The sequence below is a fragment of the Nomascus leucogenys genome, chromosome X (assembly GCF_006542625.1).
Source record: "Nomascus leucogenys isolate Asia chromosome X, Asia_NLE_v1, whole genome shotgun sequence".
Lineage (NCBI taxonomy): Eukaryota > Metazoa > Chordata > Mammalia > Primates > Hylobatidae > Nomascus > Nomascus leucogenys.
Window position 1 is genome coordinate 98,147,659 of NC_044406.1, and position 23,124 is coordinate 98,170,782.

The 23,124-nt window shown below is 37.6% G+C and overlaps 1 protein-coding gene across 9 annotated transcripts in view; it reads left to right on the forward strand.

The window, feature by feature from the left end:
* Positions 1-23,124, forward strand: part of ALG13 (ALG13 UDP-N-acetylglucosaminyltransferase subunit) — a 79,268-nt gene that overhangs the window by 43,044 nt on the left and 13,100 nt on the right. For 3 of the 9 annotated variants that reach the window (XM_030806839.1, XM_030806843.1, XM_030806844.1), the window contains exons 15-25: positions 243-370; positions 2,077-2,323; positions 2,590-2,703; positions 2,872-3,028; positions 3,439-3,559; positions 5,642-5,674; positions 5,772-5,827; positions 9,638-9,709; positions 10,325-10,396; positions 11,995-12,160; positions 20,001-20,237. In XM_030806839.1, coding sequence (XP_030662699.1) covers positions 243-370; positions 2,077-2,323; positions 2,590-2,703; positions 2,872-3,028; positions 3,439-3,559; positions 5,642-5,674; positions 5,772-5,827; positions 9,638-9,709; positions 10,325-10,396; positions 11,995-12,160; positions 20,001-20,237 — 1,403 coding nt within the window. The remainder of the gene's footprint in view (positions 1-242; positions 371-2,076; positions 2,324-2,589; positions 2,704-2,871; positions 3,029-3,438; positions 3,560-5,641; positions 5,675-5,771; positions 5,828-9,637; positions 9,710-10,324; positions 10,397-11,994; positions 12,161-20,000; positions 20,238-23,124) is intronic. The other 6 variants (XM_003262205.3, XM_030806842.1, XM_003262207.3 and 3 more) reach the window with 4 other exon arrangements.

The window sequence follows — 23,124 nt, forward strand, 5'->3', positions numbered from 1 at the left end:
ATTTGTGAACTAATACAGTCTACCACAGTCTTTCTTCTGAAATGTCATCGGTGCTAGAAACAGCAGTGAAATTGTACAAACTATTCTTAGGTTTTCTAAACTAATAAAAAATTAAACAAGGAAACTGGGGTCAACCAGATTTTAATAGAATACACTTGAAGTATAAGGGGTGGGATACGTGTATTCAGTGAAAGTTAAATCTGTGTTGCAGTATCTTCATGGTGATACCTTTAACTTTTAAGGCATGTTGTTCCACTGACCAACTTAAAACCAGTTACCCAAGTGATGCCTGTTCCTGCCTGGAATGCTATGCCCAGTCGGAAAGGAAGAGGTTACCAGAAAATGCCTGGGGGATATGTCCCGGAAATAGGTTTGTATGCTAAAGGTTATTTTATTTTTCCCTTCATGTACCTGCTTTTACTTATCTACATTGTACTATTTTTTAAAGGTATGTCATATGTCTTGTTGTAGGGTAGGGTTTCTCAACTTTAGCACTACTGATAATGGAATGGATACTACTTCATTGTCGGGGGGCTGTCCTGTGCATTGTAGGGTGCTTCATAGCATCCCTGGCTTCTATCCACTAGAAACAAAAATGTTTCCAGACATTGCCAAATATTCCCTAGAGGAGGGAGAGGCACAGTTGCCCCTGGTTGAGAACCATGGTTCTTAAGGGACTTTGTGTAAACTTAAGCACTCATATTTGAGAGCTAAAAAATAAATGATCTTGAGATGAGGAGTAGAATGATGGTTACCAGAGGCTCAGAAGGGTAGTGGAGGTGGGGGATAAAGAAGGATTAGTTAATGGGTACAAAAATAGGTAGTAGGATTAAGATCTAGTATTTGGTAGCATAATAGGGTGACTGTAGTTAACAATTGCATATTTCAAAAAAACTAGAGGACTGGATTTGGAATGTTCCCAACATAAAGAATTGGTAAATGTTTGAGGTGATAGATATCCCGGTTACCTTGATTTGATCATTATACATTGTATGCGTGTATCAAAATAGTGCATGTACCCCAAAAATATATACTGTTCTACACCTATAAAAATTAATTTTAAAAACTTAAGCTGACATGGATCTTAACCTGAGGGGGAAAAATATTTCTTAGAGAACTAGGAAAACACCTCATAGAAGCAGCCAGGGATATTAATAGGCATAATTTATTAGAGAATAGTAATGCATGTGATTGGATGACTCAGTGTTTTGGGGGTTTTTTGTTTGTTTGTTTGTTTGAGACGGAGTCTCGCTCTTTGGCCCAGGCCGGACTGCAGTGGCGCTATCTTGGCTCACTGCAAGCTCTGCCTCCCGGGTTCACGCCATTCGCCTGCCTCAGCCTCCCGAGTAGCTGGGACTACAGGCGCCTGCCACTGTGCCCGGCTAATTTTTTGTATTTTTAGTAGAGATGGGGTTTCACTGTGTTAGCCAAGATGGTCTCAATCTCCTGACCTCGTGATCTGCCCGCCTCGGCCTCCCAAAGTGCTGGGATTACAGGCATGTCTTGTTTTTTTTTTTTTGAGACAGTCTCACTCTGTCGCCCAGGCTGGAGTGCAGTTGCGCAATCTTGGCTCATTGCAACCTCCACCTTCCGGGCTCAAGCAATTCTCCTGCCTCAGCCTTCTGAGTAGCTGGGATTACAGGCGCATGTTACCACGCCTGGCTAATTCTTGCATTTTCGGTAGAGACGGGGTTTCACCATGTTGACTAGGCTGTCCTTGAACTCCTGACCTCAAGTGATCCACCCACCTCGGCCTTCCAAAGTGCTGGGATTACAGGCGTGAGCCACTGTGCCTGGCCATGGATGACTCAGTGTTTTGATGACCTATACTAACCTGCCCATACTGGGGATAGTGCCGAGATATACCCATTGATACAGAAATTACCTGCTGGTTTTGTCCTTCCAAATAAAAGATCTAGTATATCCTTCAAAAATACAAAAATTCCCTCCCTATGTTTATTTGGTTTGTTCCTAGGGGGAGCATTGGAAAGTTTAAGGCAGTGTGGTGGTGACAGTACACTGGGCCTTTTGCTTTGATTAGGAAGCTTAATTGCTACTTCTTTGTTTGCCTGAAAGTTATATCAGAGATGGACATAAAGCAACAGAAGAAGATGTTCAAGAAAATTCGAGGGAAAGAAGTTTACATGACTATGGCTTATGGCAAGGGAGACCCCCTCCTCCCACCCAGGCTACAGCACAGTATGCATTATGGGCACGATCCTCCAATGCACTACTCACAGACAGCTGGCAATGTTATGTCTAATGAACATTTTCATCCTCAACATCCATCTCCGAGACAAGGTCGGGGATATGGGATGCCCAGGTAAGATTTGTATTTTCATGGTCTAGGGAAATATGAAGCAATTGAAGAGATCCAAGAAGATAGAATGCCATCAAGATGAGAGTCTCTGTGACATACAGACTGTATTTCATTAATAATAGTTAGGCCTAATGCCAGTATTGCAGAGAGCAGAGCTCTTTCTAGTTGAATGTTTTTAGAAAGACAGATTAGTTCTATTTAGCTACAGAGACTGACTACTTAGGTATTAGTGAATAGAGAGTTCTAGTTTCCTTTCTCTTTATTCTTAGGAATTCATCTCGGTTTATAAACAGGCACAACATGCCGGGCCCTAAAGTTGATTTTTACCCAGGCCCAGGTAAAAGGTGCTGCCAGAGCTATGATAACTTCTCTTACAGATCTCGGTAAGTATTGTGTTGAAAGTCAGAGAAAATGGGTAAGTCTGATTTCATTGCTGAACATTAATGTTTTAAAAAGTGTCAACTTTGAGATATTTGAACTGTTATTTAGAAATTAGGAACAAGTTACTATATTTCATCATTTTTACTTTTTTATTATTTGAACCACTTAAGTTCATTTAGACGTAGTCACCGCCAGATGAGTTGTATGAATAAGGAGTCCCAGTATGGATTTACCCCAGGGAATGGACAGATGCCCAGGGGCTTGGAAGAAACTATTACTTTTTATGAAGTTGAAGAAGGGGATGAGACTGCTTATCCAACTTTACCTGTGAGTGGATCAATGCTTTACTCAAAAAGCTGTTTACTTTTTTCATTTATTTTTTTGAAGTAAAGGCAATGTGGATAAATTTTAGATTTTGTACAAATAACCAAACAAAGCCTTTTCTGGCAAATGAAAATGAGAAAAGAGACACTTTCTCCCAGCTGTTCCTAGAGAAGGGAATAGAGGTAGACTTAATAATCTTGCCTATAGAGTATGGGTTAATATTTTCTGTTTTCTTGTTACTTCATATTTTTTGTATTCTAAACTGCATGGAAAACATTTGATTACAGAGTTCTCTTACAATAGCAGTTCACATTGTTAGGCTAGTTTTTAAACTGCCTTTTAAAACATCCCTCTAGCTTTTTTTTCTGACTATATAGTGAGAACTGCAGTGTATGCATGTCTCTTTGATACAGAATCATGGAGGTCCCTCTACAATGGTTCCTGCTACTTCAGGATACTGTGCTGGAAGGCGGGGACATAGCTCAGGCAAAGAGACTTTGAATTTAGAGGAGGGCAATGGCCAGAGTGAAAATGGTGAGTCAATTACAGTTAAATATTTTTTAAAAGATTCTTGGGGCATTTAGCACATCAGGCCGGTGAGGTAGACCAATTTGGTTTTGGGGTCTCTCTCTGTTCCAGTAGCTTAGTTTTGAAAGATTTATATAAGTTTTTAATGCTTGCTGGGTTTTTGAATATGTCCTGGTATTTCTCAGAAGAATAGACTTCTGTTTCAGTAGGCTGCTACATTGTTATAACTTGTTTTCAGCTCTCTGCATAGGTCTTTAGTGAGTTTTGACTTGGTGTCAGATATCAGCATGGAAAACATCTATTCGTTATTAGTAAGGCACTATTGATAGTTGTCCTCACCATTTGTATATGTTAGGCTTTTCGTGTGACTGGCTATTATTTTTTAAGACTACTATGAAGTAACTTATTTGCCCAAATAAGTCTATTTGATCTATAAACATTACTCTTTATTGAACCCTATGTGATACTCACTCTACTAAGTCATTATATTCATAATATAGTCCTTCGTGTGTTCTTCTGAGGAATGTGCTGTCCCTATTTTACATATGAGGAAATTGAGATTCAGAGGGTAAATGACATGGCCAAGGCCATATCCTTGGTAAATGGCAGAGATATAATTTTTTGTAACTGTTTTATTGAGATATAATTTACATATCATACAATTCAGCTATTTAAAGAATACAATTCAATGGTTTTTTATTCAGAGTTGCATACCATCAACACAATTAATACTAGGACATTTTTATCACCACAATAGAGAAATCCTGTGCTCATTAGGAGCCATTCCCCATTTGCCCCAACCCTCAGCCCTTGGCAACCATCAGTCTGTTTTCTGTCTCTATGGATTTGCCTCTGCTGGACATTTTTTATAATTGGAATCATATACACACACATAGCCTTAACAGTTTTTATATTGACTTCTACCATGGAATGTGTTTTTTTTTTACCTTGTTACTTTTAAAAGATACTGTATATGCCTATTGAAACAATTGTGGAGCATTGAGTGGCTTAAGGAGGTGTCAGGCATTCCTAATGACTTGACTTATGAATAAGTTCCTTATTTTCTTGTGATACTCTTTTTTTCTACTAGTGTAGAAAAAAATAGATATTTTTAGGAATTTAATGGGTAAAAAAATCTAGGGCAAGAATGATCTGTGAAAACTTTGTACGTGTGTACATGCGTGTGCTTAAGGACATTTACTGTCTGCTTTCTTATTTAGATGATCCTTTTGTCTTTTAGCTCTATGGGTAGTGTGGCATATTTGAAATAACCAAATCTTTGCTCCCACCTTAAATCTGGAGGAGTTTCATGCATGTGTGTTTGATAAGTGGTGTGTTTAAGAATCAAATTTAGTTTAGAACTGCGGGGTTATATTTGGTGGAAAACTGTCCGATTGAGTATTGACTTTCTCTGCATTTCAATGGTACAGAAATCTTAAAAGTACTTCAGTCTACTGAGCCATCCTTTGAGGACACACTCATTTTACATGTATTACTTACATGAAACAGATTGAAAAACAGATGAGGCATACATATTCCCTTAATGTCCACCTAAGGAAACAGTGGATTATACTCATACTTTATAGTCACCATTGAGTATTTAGTATGTGTAAAGCACTATGCTAAGTTACTTTCACTTCCATTAACCATCCTCAAAAGGCCTATGAGCAAGGTACTGTTATTCCATTTTACAGTGAAGAATTGAGGCACAGAGATTAAATAACTTGCCTAAAGTCATGTAGTTAATCAGAATTCAAATCTAGGCAATCCTCACTCCAGAGCCTATGTGCTTAATCACCACACTAGCCTCACTGGAAAAATTGGACACAACTGAGTTTTCACCTCTGCCTGACCTCTAAGAGCTAAGTGGATTTTCAGAGGAGAAATTTGTACAGCTTACAGCTAGTCTCTGGCTTCAATATCTGTTGACTAGTGTGAAAGCTCATACCACTTTTCAGGATGTATGCATTTTAGTTTTGAACATATAACCATAAAACTGGTGGAAAAAGCAAGTGCTGGCCATTTGGCTCTGCTGAGCTACAAAGACCTATATAAACACATTTCTTCTGTCTTGTCTTTTTTCCCCAGGGGGATATCATGAAGAATATCTTTATCATGCAGGTCAGTAAGATCTAGAAGTGATCTGGCATTCATCATTGTTTATAGAATTTCAAGCTATAAAATAATGCTCATTTTTTACTTTGGCTATATTCTCTAGAGCCAGACTATGAAACTTCAGGTGTTTATAGCACAACTGCATCTACAGCAAACTTGGTAGGTATTTAATAATAGCAAAGAGTTATAGCTCCTCCTATGTACTAGGGCACTGTTAAGAGCTATACATATAAATGTATTTAAATCAGAACAACCCTGTGAGGCTTAGTATCATTCTCATTTTGAAGATGAAATTGAGACAGGAATTAACTCGTGTTCTGGAACTAATATATTTAGAGATATTCTAACATAGGCAGTAATGATCTTTTAGAAGGTTTTATTATGATTTTTTTATTAGAATGGATGATACATTTCACTCAATATAACAAAAGTTTGCTTCTCCTTTATGCTACATGTCTAGTAGAAGTCTATAGAAGGGCTTGCTCAGGTACTCAGGCTGATGGAAATTCATCCACAATTGTCAAGGCAGGAAATAAAATTCGGTAAATGGTGCACTGGCTCTTACAGCTTCCACCAGAGGTGATACATGTCGCTTTCTTTTCCATTTCACTGGCCAGAGCAGGTCCCACCGAAGAGTCTAACTTCTCTGTGCTGGAAGGCAAAAAGAAACATGTTAACAGCACTGAGAACTGTATCATTCAACTTGCCCTCCCTCTCACAGGCAGAATACTTGTTTCTACCTCAAAGGAAGCATCCTAAAAGGTCCCATTCAGTGTAATCAAACTCAAAGCCTAGGATTTCTGGGCTATGTGTAGTACTTGTTATATTGGGTCCAGAGGTAGCTTCTTGTGATCTTGAGACCTAAAACCAAAAATACAGAGGTTTTTTTTTCCCCCCTCCCTCCCCAGTTTACAATGCTGAAGCAGGGACTGAAATTTCTATTCAGAAAGGGAGAAAATGGGGGATAAAAAAACAGTTATTGGCCTGTAGCAATTCTGAGACCTTCATGGGCAGACGTTGTAAGGGCCCCCAACATACTCATGGGACTCTTCCCTGGAGGAACTCTCGTTCATTTTCTGGGGCTCTTGGTTACTCCCAAGGCCCATCTTTCCTTGGCAGTGTTTGGAGTAGGCATTGGAGAATAATCCTTCCTTGGCAACCAAGCAGCTTTCTAAGCTTGCTACTTAGAGAAGATTGGAGGCCCAAGGGTGGTTTTATCTCAGTTGAGTGGTGTTAGTTCTGGCTCATGATTTCTTTGGCTGTAAGATTAATTTATTCTGCTTCTGTTTGATTTCTTTTGGTTTCATGTACCAATAGCCATACTACAATTCTTTTCTATAGATATACTACTAAGATTTGCTATAATTCTTTGTGGTTTTATCCTTATATTTCTGTCTACTTGATTGCAAGTGGCTTGAGTTTATCAGGCATTGATGGAAGAGCCATGCATTTTGGACATTTTTCTACAGGCCATTTTGTTGAAGTGCAAGGATTTACTAGGTGTTACATCCTTAGTTGAACTCTAGCTTTGAGACATCTTTAATGCACTCGGGTTTTAACCAAAGAGTTGATTCTTGCTGCGAGGTCGAGTTTTCACTGTTTGTCGTTGTTCAAACCATTCATCAATATTACCTTTTATAGTTTAGGGTTGAAACAGTTGTTCTTTCAACCTTGTGAGTCCCTGTATGCAAGGAATCTATTCCCTTTCATTCCTGCCTGCAAACTACTAATTCTTTCCTACACACACCTGTCTTAAAATAACTTGCTTTAAACAATGCCAACAGTTATCAAAGCACAATACTAACATCATGTCTTCTAAATTGCTTACCCTAAGAGCTACATGTTCATACTCCTTTTCAATTAGGATTTTATTACAGCCGTACCCTATTTCTAGTTACCAATTTCTGTTTTAGTCAAGCTAGGTTATGCTGCAGTTAACAACCCCCCAAAATCTCAGTGGCTTAAGTCAGGAAAAGTTGTTCTTGCTAATGTCATATAGTTCAATGCAAGTTGGCAGCAGGCTGCCAGACTATGACTGTTCTTCATAGTCACTCAGGGACCCAGGCTGATGGACACATGCCATCATGATTATGGCAGCAGGGCAAAGGATACAGAAATTGAACACTGACATTTCTGGTCATATTTTATTGACCAAGTAACATGGTCATTCTTGACTTTGGATGGAGCTGGGAAGGGCAATCCTACCATCTATTCAGGAGATCTGGAATATTTATGAAGAACTTGAATAACTACCTTATATTCTCTAATTATGACTAAACTGTGGCAACTTCATGTACTAAATTTTTGTTTTTACTGTTTAGACAATATACCTTAGGAAGGAGAAGAAAACTCTGATATGTAATTCTCTTTCTGTTCTTTCTCCTTCGCTTACTTTCCTCCTTCCAGAGAAAGTTTTTTCCCCCATTTCCTGCCACTATTACTATTCTCATGTCATGTACTTTTGATATCACCTCTTGAAGTAGCCATCCAAGTGAAAAGGCAAGTAAGAATCTTACCACAAGGGATAACAAGAATACTTTTTTTTCTGTTCCTTCAATTTCACTTGTCACATGTTTCTTTTTGTTCTGAATTTAAACAACCTCAATAGCTTTCAATCTCTTCATATGTTCCAAGCCCCCTGCCCCCATCACCAAATCCATAGCAAATTTCTATTGCTAAAATAAAGGATAAATGTCTTCAGAATTATCAGCATACATTTTAAAAAAACTCTTTGTCTTTAATGTTTAATTTCAATAGGTTTTTTGGAGAACAGGTGGTGGTTGGTTACAATGAATAAGTTCTTTAGTGGTGACTTCTGAGATTTCAGTGCACCCATCACTTGAGCAGTGTACCACTGTACCCAATGTAGAGTCTTTTATCCCTCACCCCCTTCCCACCATTTCCCCCGAGTCCCCAAAGTCCATTGTGTCATTCTTATGCCTTTGTTTCCTTAGCTTAGCTTCCACTTATGAGTGAGAACATATAGTGTTTGGTTTTCCATTCCTGAGTTACTTCACTTAGAATAATGATCTTTAATTCCATCTGAGTTGCTTCAGATGCCATTATTTTGTTTCTTTGTATGGCTGAGTAGTATTCCGTGGTATATATGCACCACATTTTCTTTATCCACTTCATGATTGATTGATGGGCATTTGGGCTGGTTCCATATTCTTGCGATTGCAAATTCTGCTGCTATAAACATATATGTGCTAGTATCTTTTTTGTGTAATGACTTCTTTTCCTCTGGGTACATACCCAGGAGTGGGATTGCTGGATCATATGGTAGTTCTACTTTTAGTTCTTTAAGGAATCTCCACACTGTTTTCCATAGTGGAAAACAGTGTACACAGTTGTACTAGTTTACACTGCCACCAACGGTATAAAACCGTTCCCTTTTCACCACATCCATACCAACATCTATTTTTTGATATTTTTGATTATGGCCATTCTTGCAGGAGCGAGGCGGTATCGCATAATGGTTCTTATTTGCATTTCCCTGATAATTAGTGATGTTGAGCAGTTTTTCCTATGTTTGTCGACCATTTGTATATCTTCTTTTGAGAATTGTCTATTCATGTCCTTAGCTCACTTTTTGATGGGATTGTGTTTTTCTTGCTGATTTGAGTTTCTTGTAGATTCTGGATATTAGTCCTTTGTCCAATGTATAGATTGCTAGATTGTGAAGATTTTCTCCCACTCTGTGGGTTGTCTATCTGTTTACTCTACTGGTTATTTCTTTTTGCTGTGCAGAAGCTTTTTTGCTTAATTAAGTCCCATCTATTTACCTTTGTTTTTGTCCAACGCAGGACTCCTTGAATAAAGATTTCCAGGCAAAGCCTTCTAAGAAATCATGAACATTTATTTCTACTTCTTATTTCCATGTCTAACACTCAAATAAATGTTTCTCTAGAAGCATTTGGTATTCACTTGGGAACTTCTGAGCCAGGGCAAATGTTTGCTTTTTGACAGGGGCTTTGGCTATACTTGAACACAGACTTTGGAATTGTCCATGTTAAGTGGGGCTCACCTTTTCACAGTAAGGTACCTTTTGTTGTTTGCTGTGATTACCTTTCCCTGTTCTCTCTGTGCTGTTACTAATGTAACCAATCTCTGCTGGTAGAGTTTTTGCTGCCATGACAGTCTGTCATGCATGAGTCCAAGCCATTCAAAATCATTTTTACTTTTAGAAAGACAGGGTCTTAAGCCAGAGGAAAATGATATTTGAATCTTACAATATCTATTAAATCCCGCTTAGGTAAAATGCAGCTGAATAACCAGTTTACCCTTGTACCAAGCTACATATTCAGATAGAATGCCTTTTTTTTTTTTAAGCAAAACTATTGTTGGTCCTATGGTGCTTCAAGCTTTTAAGGCAAAGATCACTGAAAGAGTGTTTAGATTTCAGTTATCAGTTACATTTTAGTATCTACATCAGGACTTGAGTTAGATGTGTTGAGGATTTCTGTAGATATGTAACAAAACAGTCACCTGCATCACATCTTAGAGTCATAACTTTTAGAGCTTTGTCTTAGGGGTCACTTCCAAATTTGAATTTTTTCAGGACTGATCGCTTTCATATAGTTTTAAAATATGTTGAAACAAAGTTATTGATGTGTTTTTTTTTTTTATTTAACTATATTTTTGTATTCATTAAAGTCTCTTCAGGACAGAAAATCATGTTCTATGTCTCCTCAGGACACAGTTACCTCATACAACTACCCCCAGAAGGTAATCTTCATAGTGTTATTAAGCAGTTACAATGGCCTGAACACAGAAAAATGAATTTTCTCTTTTCATTTACCTTCATCATACTTCAAAGCAACTGCTTTCGTTCCTTTAGGTATTATTGTACCTTCTGGTGTCTGACACAGTGATTAGTAAATTAATTCAACAAATTATTGAGTATCTACTGTGTTCCAGACACTGTTCTATGTGCTGGCTTTAGATTACTCATAGTCTACTGTGAGCCTCTTTTATACAAAGAGTGAGTTAATCTAAATTACCCATCAATTCTGTCTCATTAACTGAAACTTAATTTTAAAGCTTTCCTGTAGAGTGGAGAGTCAGCATTATAAAAAGGTAGCTGAAACCTTAGGAGTAAACAAGATCATCCTGGGCAAAGGAAGAGATTGAGAAGGGCATCTAGAACAGAGCCCGTGGATTATCAAATTTTAGAAAATGGGCAGAGAAGGACCATCCAAGGAGGGAGGAAAAGCATGAGAGAGGAATATTATGGAAGCCCTAGGAAGAGAATGTTTCAAGGAGCAGCCAGGTGTCAGTTGCTGCCAAGAGGTCAAGCAACATAAGACTTAACAGAAGTCTACTAAGATTTGTTGACATAGAGACCACTGGTGACTTTGAATACAGTTTCAGAGAACCAGTGTGGGTAGCAGCCACACTGCAGTTGGGTGGGAAGAAAATGGAGACTCCCAGTGAGGACAGTATTTCAAGAAGAGTCTGTTGCCATTCATTGAATATCTTTCTGTGCACAGCTCTGTACTGGGTGCTGTGGAAAAATAGTTTATTCTCTTAAGGAGCTGTGGCCCAAGCAGAAAAAAAATTACAGTCTTACAATGTTATAAAAAATGCAAGGCACCTTTTCTCTTGAAAAAAGTGTAGGCCAGATGTGGTGGCTCATGCCTGTAATCCCAACACTTTGGGATGCTAAGGCGGGCAGATTGCTTGAGCCCAGGGGTTCAACACCAGCCTTGGCAACATGACAAAACCGTCTCTACTAAAAATATAAAAAATTAGCTGGGCGTGGTGGTGCGTGACTGTAGTCCTAAGCTACTCAGGAGGCTGAGGTGGGAGAATCACCTGAGCCTGGAAAGTTGAGGCTACAGTGAATGAAATCATGCCACTTCACTCCAGCCTGGGTGATGGGAGTTGAGACCCTGTCTCAAAAAAAAAAAAAAAAAAAAGGTGGTTTGCTTGTGTGGGGCAATATATATGCATGTAAAAATGAATTACAAATCTTTGGAATAATATGCAGGAAGCCCAGAGGTTAACTGTTTAGGAAGCGGGCAACTAGGCAGACGGAGGACAGGGCTTGGAGGAAACTTTCTATTGTATACGATTTAATACTTGATTTTCAAATCATAGTAATGTATTACCTTTTTAGAAATAAATGAATTAAAAAAATTAAAGCTCTCAAGTGACCTAAGATCTTCTGAAAGAAATAACCTTCCTATATAAGGTTTACATAAAGATTGACTTTCAGTGTTTTAGTTATCTAAACTAATTACTATTTTCTGAAGTTTAGGATCAGATAATCTACTGTTTGAAAAACCAAACTTAGAGTTTTGAACTTTCTTCCACACTTACAGGTGATGGGAAATATTGCAGCAGTTGCAGATTCCTGTGCCGGTAATGTTCCAGCTCCAGTCTTATCTAACGGTGCAGCAGCTAATCAAGCTATTAGTACCACTTCAGTTTCCTCACAGAATGCTATACAGCCTCTATTTGTATCTCCACCTACACACGGCAGGCCAGGTAGGTTATTAGCAGATGCTTACTTTGGAAGCCTCTTTTCCTATTCATGAACATGCACATCCAGCTATTCTGGTAATTAGATACCATTACTTTAATTTCCAGAATTAAATTTATTTAACCTACTTAATAAATTATGTTCTGCCATTGAGGAATCCATGAGATTTGAGAGTCAGGGATTCAAGTTTATTCTTGAAAATTTCGTGCTGGTAAGATTTTATACCTTTCATCTTGCTACCTGCTGAATTAGGGGACTTGTACTAGTTTCTCAAACCTTGAGTTAAGTTTTATCATATAAGAGTTAAGATAGCGATGCTTCTCACCTTATAGCAAACTTTTCAGGAATTTATTCTATAAAACACGTTCCTTCGTAATGAATAATTGTCCTGTAAACATCATAATAAAAGATACAGGCTCTGGAATTTAAAAGATCTGGGTTAGAATCCTGGTTTTACAACTTATTGTGTCATTTTGTACAAATTATTGAAGCTTTTTATCTGTGGTTTGGGGGTACTGATAGTACCAATTCATGAAGTGGTTGTGGACTTTTCGGTGAGTTAGTAAAATTTTAAATTATCAGCAGATTTTTAGGAAGGTGGTGGCAACAACAGCATTAGCTTTTCTGAGTCTCAAAATAAAAATGGAAATAGTGAAGTCAAAACCCATGACACCTACAAAAAACTAGGTGACAAGGTATCCCCATGAGCCCCAGGATTTAAGCAGGTAGGGACAAACCACCAGTCACAAGACCTGCATGCTATCAGGGTCTGTGAGGGAGCAAGAACATAGAAGCATTGAGGATGTTGTCTTATGTACCTGAGAATTCCAGTGAATAAGAATTCACTGAAAAGTACGGCACACAATTTGGAAGCAGCAGCCAAAACTGGGAAGGGATTTGGTCTCTCTAATACTAGGTGAGTGCATGAGGCACATAGTAGAAGGACTTAAAGGGCTTAGAACAGTTTAACCTCTAACTCTTCAAAATTGACCTGCCAGAGTTCCCTTTTAGGATAGTATTCCTCACTGGGAAGAAACTGCTAAGAGTGGAATCTGAATTGATCAGGATAGAGAAAAGAGCAGATCAGGGAAAAGAACAAAAGAAAAGGATTAAGGTCAAATGCTACACAAATATATCTTAAGGAATAAAAAGCAGAATATCCCTACAGACAATGAAAACATTAGAAATGAAACACTAAACAGATCTAAACAAACTAAAAACTGTGACAAACTATTTCAAAATGAGCTAAAGATATTAATAATACAAAACATTAAAGAATAACATAAATCAGAATTAGAAAAACTCACCTGAGGTGATAGAATGCAGCAAAGAATTATGAAGGGGAGAAGGTCATTTTAGTAATGGAGACTAAACTGTAATGAGCTTGAGCAAATACAGGTTGAGTATTCTTTATTCAAAGTGCTTGGGACCAGAAGTGTTTTGGACTTAGGATTTTTTTAGATTTTGGAATATTTGCATTATGCTTGTTGAGCATTCCTAATCTGAAAATCCAAAATTCTCCAATGAGCATTTCCTTTGAGCACTATGTAGGCACTCAAAAAGTTTTGGAATTTGGAGCAGTTTGAATTTCAGATTTTCAAATTAGGGATACCCACTCTGTATGTACAGCAGATAATGCTTTAAGAGAAATGAGTGCTTTAGGCTTTAATTTTTTTTTTTTTTTTTTTTTTTGAGACGGGGTATTGCTCTGTCACCAAGGCTGGAGTGCAGTGGCATGATCATGGCTCACTGCAGCCTGGATCTCCAGGATTCAAGCAGTCCTGCTGCCTCAGCCCCCTAGTACCTGGAACTATAGGCACACGCCACCACGCTCGGCTAATTACTGTGTTTTTATAGAGACAGAGTCTTGCCATGTTGCCCAAGCTGGTCTTGAACTCCTAGGCTTAAGTGATCCACCCACCTCAGCCTCCCAAAGTGCTGGGATTACAGGCATGAGCCACCACGCCCGGCCATAAACTTTAAAAAAAAAAACAAAGATGTAGGAAGAGGGAAATCTAAAATTGAAAAAAAAAAACGAAGATAAAGATTTAAAAGCGACATATTTGAAGTTAGGCAAATGAGATCAAACACGGATAGAAGTCTCTGAAAAAACCAAAGTAAAGGAACAAAATAATTTAGAAAACTATTTAAGCTATAATTTAGAAAACTTTGCTGAAGTTTTGTATTAGGTTGTTTTCACACTGCTATAAAGAAATGCTTGAGACTGGGTAATTAATATAAAGGAAAGAGGTTTAATTGACTCACAGTTGTGCATGGCTGAGGAGGCCTCAGGAAACTTGCAATCATGGCGGAAAGCGAAGGGAAAGCAGACACCTTCTTTACAAGGCACCAGGAGAGAGAGAAAGAGCAGGAGAAACTGCCATTTATAAAACTATCAGATCTCATGAGAATTTACTCACTATCACAAGAACAGCATAGGGGAAACCGCTCCCATGATCCAGCCACCTCCCACCAGGTCTGTCCCTTGACACCTGGGGATTACAACTCAGTTTACAATTCAAGATGAGATTTGGGTGGGGACACAGAGTCAAACCATAAGTTTAAAAGTTTTAAAAGTACATACTTGAAACAGCACCCTGAATACCTGAGAACATTGACCCAGAGCAATGAACAGCAGAATATTCTAATAAAATTGCTAGAGTTAAAAAGTCCTGAGTATCTAAGAGTCTGTGGCGTATAAGAGAAATACAGTGATAATCATCAAACTTTGACAGCATTGCTTTATGCTAGAAGACAGTGGAATAACATTTAAGATACCCAAGGAAAGAATATGTGAACCAGCAATTTTGTATCCAGTCAAACTGATTTCCAAGCACAAAGGGCAACATGTGAGAAACCAAGAATATTCTTCCCATGAGCACTTCCTGATGAATCTGTGAGAACTGTGCTGTCAAGCAGGGTAATCACTAGCCACGTGTAGAAACTAAATTAATTAGTTAAATAAAGTAAATCTGTAGTTCCTCAGTTGCATTAGCCACATACCAAGTGCTAAAAGCCGCATGTGGCTAGTAGCTACTGTATTGGACAGCAGAGATCTAGAATATTTCTATCATCACAAAAAATTGTATTGGACAACAGTGTACTAGAGAATGAACTTTGAGTTTTAGGCTACCAGAACAATTAGAGACATTGTTCTGGTATTGTGTACCAGAACAATTAGAGGCAGAACAATTAGAGACATTAGAGACATAAGACGTGATGGTAAGTATTAAATACATAGTTACCTGTAGAAGTAAGACAAATGAGGGCTGAGAAGTTGAGACTATACTATGTAATAGCCTTATGTTTGGAGGGTGTAGATGTAGTCATTTTTTTTAAATGATAGAATTGAGAGAATATGGGCAAAGCATTTTTTCATGCTCTCAGTCATATCAGATTCTTTAATTTAGATACTCAGAAAGTTATTCCGAGACTGTGTAATGTGGGCTAAAGCAAATGAGTAATTCTGGGATATTCTAATTTTATCCCCTGTGTCTTGTGAACCAGGATTCTTAGTGTGGAAAAAAGGTAATGCAGATGTTATAGAGGTTAATTAAAAGCTTTTATAGTCTTGAATTTGAATTAGAAGTATCAGTATGAACTTGAGATATTTTATCTTTAAGTATGTGTATATGTTTCCTCACTCTGTCCACCGAAAGGCCTGAAAACAATAAGTATCCCTAGCACCTAGTTTGTGGTCTTAAAATACCATTTATTACTTTTAAAAATAAACTGGGCTCTGTGGAGAAATGGCTGATTCCAGGTCTGGGCAGGAAATGTTCAAGATGAGCCTGGAACATCTTGTCATACCAGATAGCAAGGAACATATCAAAGAATATAGGCATTATGTCAAAAGGACTCAGAAACCATCACAAAGAAGAGATTCCCATTGGCCAAAGATGGAACAATTTGAGCCTCAACAATGATCATTGCAATAGATTGGAATATACCAAGTATGTTGAATATAAAAGTTCTTAGTGATATTTTAAAAATTGCTTACTTTAAGAGGATGATAGGAAATCAATTAATTTTCTTGAAAACTGGAACATGAAATGATCAAACATTTATTCTGCCTTCCTTATATGAACTATGCTACTGAATAGCCAAATAGATGAGGGGAGGTATCTTTTTGTAATAGTATTCTAACTAATCAATTAAAAAGTGAAAATAATTTTTCAGTTCCTATTAAATGGATGGACATTAAACATCAGTAGCTACTAAGATTGCAAAGTCAGTCAAACATTAGCTATAGATGTTATAGATGTCCCAAAGGAATCAGTCCTGAATCTGATTCAATCTCCTGGATCTAGCTGCCTATTGACAGGAAATACAGAATAACATGTTGGATTGCAGCATAAGTATGTAATCTGCAAAATCCAGACTATGGGAAGCTTGTCAGGTCAAAGGGCCCAGGTTCTTTAAAGCAGAACTTGTCAGGAAATGGATGGAGGAAGGACCAATAGATTAAGACATTCAAGAAATACCCAATTTTTTAATGGACAAGACAAAAAACTACTGTTCAAGGATGCACATTTAAGTGACAAAACTCTGAAAAGACCCCAAGGAAGTGATTACTGTTAAAGTCAAAACAACGGTTGGTTATGGTAGGAGGGAAAAGTATTTATAGACATGGGTAGTATCCACATTAAAATAACTCATTAAGCAGTATATTTGATTTGTTTGCTGTATCTGTTTTATTTATAAAAAGATAAAGTGGGCAGGGCGTGGTGGCTCACGCCTGTAATCCCAGCACTCTGGGAGGCTGAGGTGGGTGGATCACCTGAGGTCAGGAGTTCGAGACCAGCCTGGCCAACATGGGGAAACCCCATCTCTACTAAAAATACAAAAATTAGCCGGGCATGGTGGCACATGCCTGTAATCCCAGCTACTCTGGAGGCTGAGGCAAGAGAATCACTTGAACTCAGGAGTCAGAGGTTGTATTGAGCTGAGATCACGTCATTGCACTCCAGCCTGGGCAAGAGACTTTGTCTCAAAAAAAAAGAGTGCTTAGCACAGTGCCTGGAACAAAAACATACAATAAATGTTAATGATGATACAATTTTTTCACTGGAAATGTTAATGTAGACACTACTTTTACTACTTTGTGCTAGTTGTAAGGGAAAATGTTTGCTGTCTGCTTCTAGCAGCTGTCTGAGCTTAAATTCAAGTGACAGATGAAGCAAGCATTGTAATGTTTTATTTATGTGGAATCATTGAAAGATTACGATTTAAATGCCAGATTTTTCTAAAAATGCATACTGCCTTCATTTATTTACTTTTTGTTCTCTCAGTCACTTAATGAACCTCAACTATAGATCTTTACTAGATCTGGCTGATTTTTAGTTGCTCTTTGTCATTCTTGTCAATCCTATAGATGAAACGACTGATTTTTCCCACTTTGTTCTTCATATGTCTCTCTGGCAGGCCCCTTCCATCCTTAAGTGACTGCTAATCTGCCAGGTAACAAGATACGATGATTGCCTTCAAATATGAGTCTCCTTTTAGGCATTAAATCCTGTCAACTTCAAACTCTGGGTTTCAGTAAATGTTCCCAAGTCTTTTGCCAGGGCTGGGATCAGTGACTGTCCCTGAGTGCAAAATTCAATGGAATGCCAAAAAAAAACACAGTAATCAAGATAAATGACACTTTAATTCATCATTTTTAAAAATAAAGATTAATATAAAAAATTTGAGAACAAAGTATCAATTTTAAATAAAGACAGGATCTGTGGGTCAGGTTTAAGGTGCATTGAGTAAGGCATATACTCTTGGGGTCATGCAAGTACAAGGTTGGATCCTGTCTTTATTGAAAATTTTGATGTTGTATTCGTAATAGTTTTCTTTGTATTAGTTTTGGTAGCCCCTTAAATTTTGCACTGGAGCATCTCACCACACCTTGGCCTTGGCCCTGCTCTGTGATTTCTAGAGAAGCAGCAATATCTTATTATATATATTTATGTTCTCTTCTGAAGTGTCCTGAAGCAGACTACAGCTACATGGACGGGGGGAATCAGCATTCTGAATGCATTACATTGATTTCTACTAGTATTTTAGAAGACGTTTCTATAATTCTTGAGCCATCCCTTGAAGTGTATCTGTTAAGCCTGTGGAGCTCTTCTTAAGTCTGAGGATGAGAAGCTCATGCATCTCTATAGAAACTTGAAATTGTAAAAGCTTTTACTTAGAGGGTTTATTGTAATACTGTGCATTTATAAGGAAGGTGAATTCAGACAAAGTAACCTCCAAATTGTGTCTACTCTTGATTCTTTCAGGCCCGTGAGAATGTATTTAGCCACTTCTATGTCTAGTAGTTGATTTTTACCTGGTGATCCTAATCACATTCTACTGTCTTCGGCTAATTGCCTTTTTCCATTTGCTTTTTTTTTTTTTTAAAAATGGCATGATACGTTTTCAGTGCTAGTTTAAAAGGAACAAGAGCAGAGCTTTGTTGGAGCCATTTTATTAAAAAAAATTTGTATCTAGAACATTTGGGGATATTCTGAAAATTAAATTCCTCTCCCAAAACTGTAAAAGTAGAGATTTCGAAATATATGACAAAACTCCAAAACAGCTAGTTGAGCAAGCTTTAAAAACTTACTGTTTAATTTAGATACAGTATAATTCATTTTTTTGGTGACCAGTTCTGTGAGCTTTGACAAATGCATAGAGTTGTGTAACCACCACCACAATCAAGAGATAATTGCATCACTCCTAAACAGTTGTTTATTAAGTTTTACATCACCTGAAGACACAGATCTATTACTGTTAGCCTGTAAATGTACAAAAGATATAGATAAGTATATTGTTAGTACTGGTCACTAAATGGAAACAATGTGGATTATGTCTTGCTAAAATATCAGAATAACAAATTCAGCTTGTGTGAATTGTTCCCGTGCTCCTATGCTAAACTCAGTGTGCTAGAACTCTGACTTTAAACATTTATGGAATGGTAAGACTAAACTTTCTATGTTTCTCAGGGTTAAAATGATAATGCAGATAACAAAATGATGAAATTTTGTACTTGGATTTAAGCTGGCTAAAATTATTCAGTTAAACTTGAAGGTTTGTATTACTCATCTTTTATAAAAATTAACAAATTTGCGTGTTATGTCATACATACATGCAGGTACGTGTTTTTACTAGGTTGTAACCACATTGTTTCCTTTATTGTCATAGAGGATTAATATTTAAATATAATTACATCTGAATTTCTTATGTCAAAAACTTTTAAATATTGATTATTTCTAAGCTATAGTAACAGGTATAGAAAGCTAAAGGGATAAGGTACTGTATCTAACCTGTTTTTAGATTCTGTACCTCCTTAGAAATGGAACGTTCATGATTTAAAGTTCCCTATATTCCTGAGATGCTACCAGAGAAACCTTCAAGGATTGCTAAAATCTGTAGTCTGTGCACTTTAGTCCATCTCTTATTAGCTTCTGCATTTTGTGATTTGACTGAGAGTGACAGATTGCTGAAAACATTCTTAAATTTGCATTGGGTATTAAACTAAGTAAAAATTTTGCTTTAATTATGTTTTATTTATGTACCTGTTAGCTGAATGTTCAAAAGTCTGATAGTCAAAGCTCTGCCTCTTCCAGTTTTTTCCCTTTTAATTTCCAATATTTTTCTTAAATCAAAATGACCTGTTATGAACTAGTTCTCCATTGGTATGTCTAAGAGAATGTAGACAATTCACTCTCCAAGTTTTTTTTTTAAAGCCAAACCTTAAGAATTAAGAGTTCTTTGACCATACTCGAGACAAGAAAAGTAGATGAGCCTACTGTTCATAAGGTGTTATAGTATAGTTGTGTATTGCTACTTTATGTTTTGTTTCTTTGTTAGTGATTGCCTCACCATCCTATCCATGCCATTCTGCTATTCCTCATGCTGGTGCCTCTCTACCACCACCACCACCACCACCACCACCACCACCACCACCACCACCACCTCCTCCTCCTCCTCCTCCTCCTCCTCCTCCTCCTGCTCTTGATGTGGGAGAGGCTTCAAACTTACAACCACCACCACCACTACCACCTCCACCTTATTCCTGTGATCCAAGCGGCAGTGATTTGCCTCAAGGTAAGTAGATTTTGAGACTTAGGCGAGGGGTCTGCGACTTAAAAAATATTGTTAGAGCATATCTGTCTGGTTGACCTGTTGGGGAATGGGGAACCAAATGAAAATTGACTTGAGAACACAATACTGGAAGTGACTAAGGAAAGGAGCAATTAAAAGCTGAAAACTGAGAATATCTTCTACATAATCAACAAGTGGATGGTTGAGTTTATGTGTGCTGCTGTTTTGTTTTGTTTCTTTGGTAGCTACATGCCTACCCTGAAGAAGATTCTCAAATGGATATCTTTGCTTTTCTTAACTGTTTTCCTTGCAAAACAGGACTTGGTATCAAATTTTTCTTTATTTCTTAAATTCTTTCCACAAGTGCATGAATTATTGCAGTCTTTCATATTTAGAATTTCAACTGAATTTTAAAAATTTGGGGGAATGGGGATTAGGAGTCTTATCTGCCTTGAATTTGAGCTGTGTTTTCTTAAACATCTAAGGAGTAGTTTTTCATTGGAAGTTCTTTATTACTCCTCAGTTTGGCATATTTCTCAAGAGAATTATAGTTGAGAACTGTTTGTAGCTTATACTTTCTTGCTATAATATTTTCTTGGTTTTTCTAGCTGCTTCTCTATTTTTGCTTCTTTTTTCCAACCCCTAATCACCAAGATTTTCTTTAACTCCCATCTGTTTTTTCCCTACCTTTAAACTTCACTGTTACTTCTATGTAGTTTATTCCTAAATCTAGCTAGCCTTGGCGTCAGAAGTTTTAGTTACTTGTCTCCAGATACTTGCTAGACATTTTCACTTAGCTTTTTAGTTTTCATTTCAGTAATGAAATTCCTCATATTTATCTTTTCCCCAGGCCACACAAAACATTGACTTTTCTCCTTGGTTTTTTGTTTTGTTAATAGTGGTATCATTTCCACCTAATTTGCCCAATATCTAAACCCTGATTTCTTTACTACTCTCCCTTCCCTTACCTATCTGTACCCGAGATGTACTTAGTCACCACATAATGCTGATTTTGTATTTTTCCAGTATTTTACTATGACAATATTCAGACATTCATCCAAGTTGAATTTTAAAATGAAGTCATATTTATCACTTAGATTCTATCATTAACATTTATACTTTATCACATATCTATCCATCTTTCCCTCCATCCACCTCTATTAATCCATCTTCTTTTTGATACATTAAGTAAATTGTAGACATTTGTACACTTCCCCATAAAAACTTCAGGATACATACCATTAAGTAGTTTTTTCCTTTTGATGTACAGTTTACATATAATGAAATGTACAAAACTTAAATGCACATTAGTTTCGTTTTAACATATGCATGCATGCACTTGTGTAACTCAAATCCCTATCAAGGTATAAAGTATTAACATTGTCCCGCAAATTTCCCTCATGCTCCTTCCCAGTTTTTCCCATGCTCCCCCTAGAGGCAACCACTGTTTGAACTTTTTTCTACCACAGATTAGTTTTACCTGTTTTAGAATTTTATAGAAATGTAATCATATATAGTAAAGTATGTAATCTTTATGGAGAGCTTCTTAAACTTGGCATAATTTTGGGATTTGTCTGTTGTTGTATGTGTCAGTAGTCCATTTGTTTTCGTTGTGGAGTAGCATTTCATTGTATGACTGTTCCACAGTTTGTCTATTCTCCTGTTGGTGATAGATAGCTGGACTAGTTCCAGTTTGGGGCTGTTATGAAAAAAGCTGCTATGAACATTCTTGTAAAAGTCTTTGTAAACATATGTTTTTATTTCCCTTGGGCAAGTACCCAGCAGTGGATTTGCTGGGTCATAGAGAGATATGTGTTTACTTTTATAAGTAACTGCCAAACATTTTTCCAAAGTTGTACCATTTTGCACTTCCACCAGCAGCATATGAGAATTCCAGTAGTTTCTCTTGCCCACCAACATTTATTGTCGCCACTCTCTTTAACTTTATCCATTCTGGTGACTGATCATGTTTTTAAAAAAATCTGTTTTATAGAGCAGTTTTCTGTTCCTTGCCAAATTGAGGGGAAGGCATAGGGATTTCCCATTTTCCACCAGCCCCCACATGTCCATAGCCTCCCATATTATCAGTGTCCCCCACCATACCAGAGTGTGGTATATTTGATACAATGATGAACCTACCTTGGCACATCATTATCATCCAGAGGCCATAGTTTATATTAGTGTTCATTCTTGCTCTTGCACTTTCATGAGTTTGGACAAATGAATGACGACATGTATCCTTAATTATAGCATCACATGGATGCGATAATGGAGCATTTCTACCCCAGAAATCTGTGCTCTGCCTATTATTATTCAGCCCCCAACTCCTGGCAATCACTGATTTTTTACTGTCTCCATAGTTTTGACTTTTCCAAAATGGCATATAGTTGCAGTCATGCAATATATAGCCTTTTCAGAGTGGCTCTTAGCAATACATATTTAAGTTTCCTCACCAAATCATTATCTGAATTTACCACAGTTTATAGATCCATTCACCTACTGAATAACATCTTGGTTGCTTCCACTTTTGGTTACAGTTGCCCTAAACATCCATGTGCAGGTTTTTTTGTGGAAATATATATAGAGAGATGGAGTCTTGCTCTGTCACCCAGGCTGGAATGCAATGGTACGATTTCAGCTCATTGCAACCTCTGCCTCCCGGGCTCAAGCGATTCTCCTGCCTCAGCCTCCTGAGCAGCTGGGATCATAGGCACCCACCACCACACCTGGCTAATTTTTGTATTTTTAGTAGAGATGGGTTTTCACCATGTTGGCCAGGCTGGTCTTGAACTCCTGACCTCGTGATCCACCCACCTCAGCCTCCCGAAGTGCTGGGACTGCAGGCGTCAGCCACCGTGCCCTGTGGAAATATTTTTTTTTAACTCCTTTG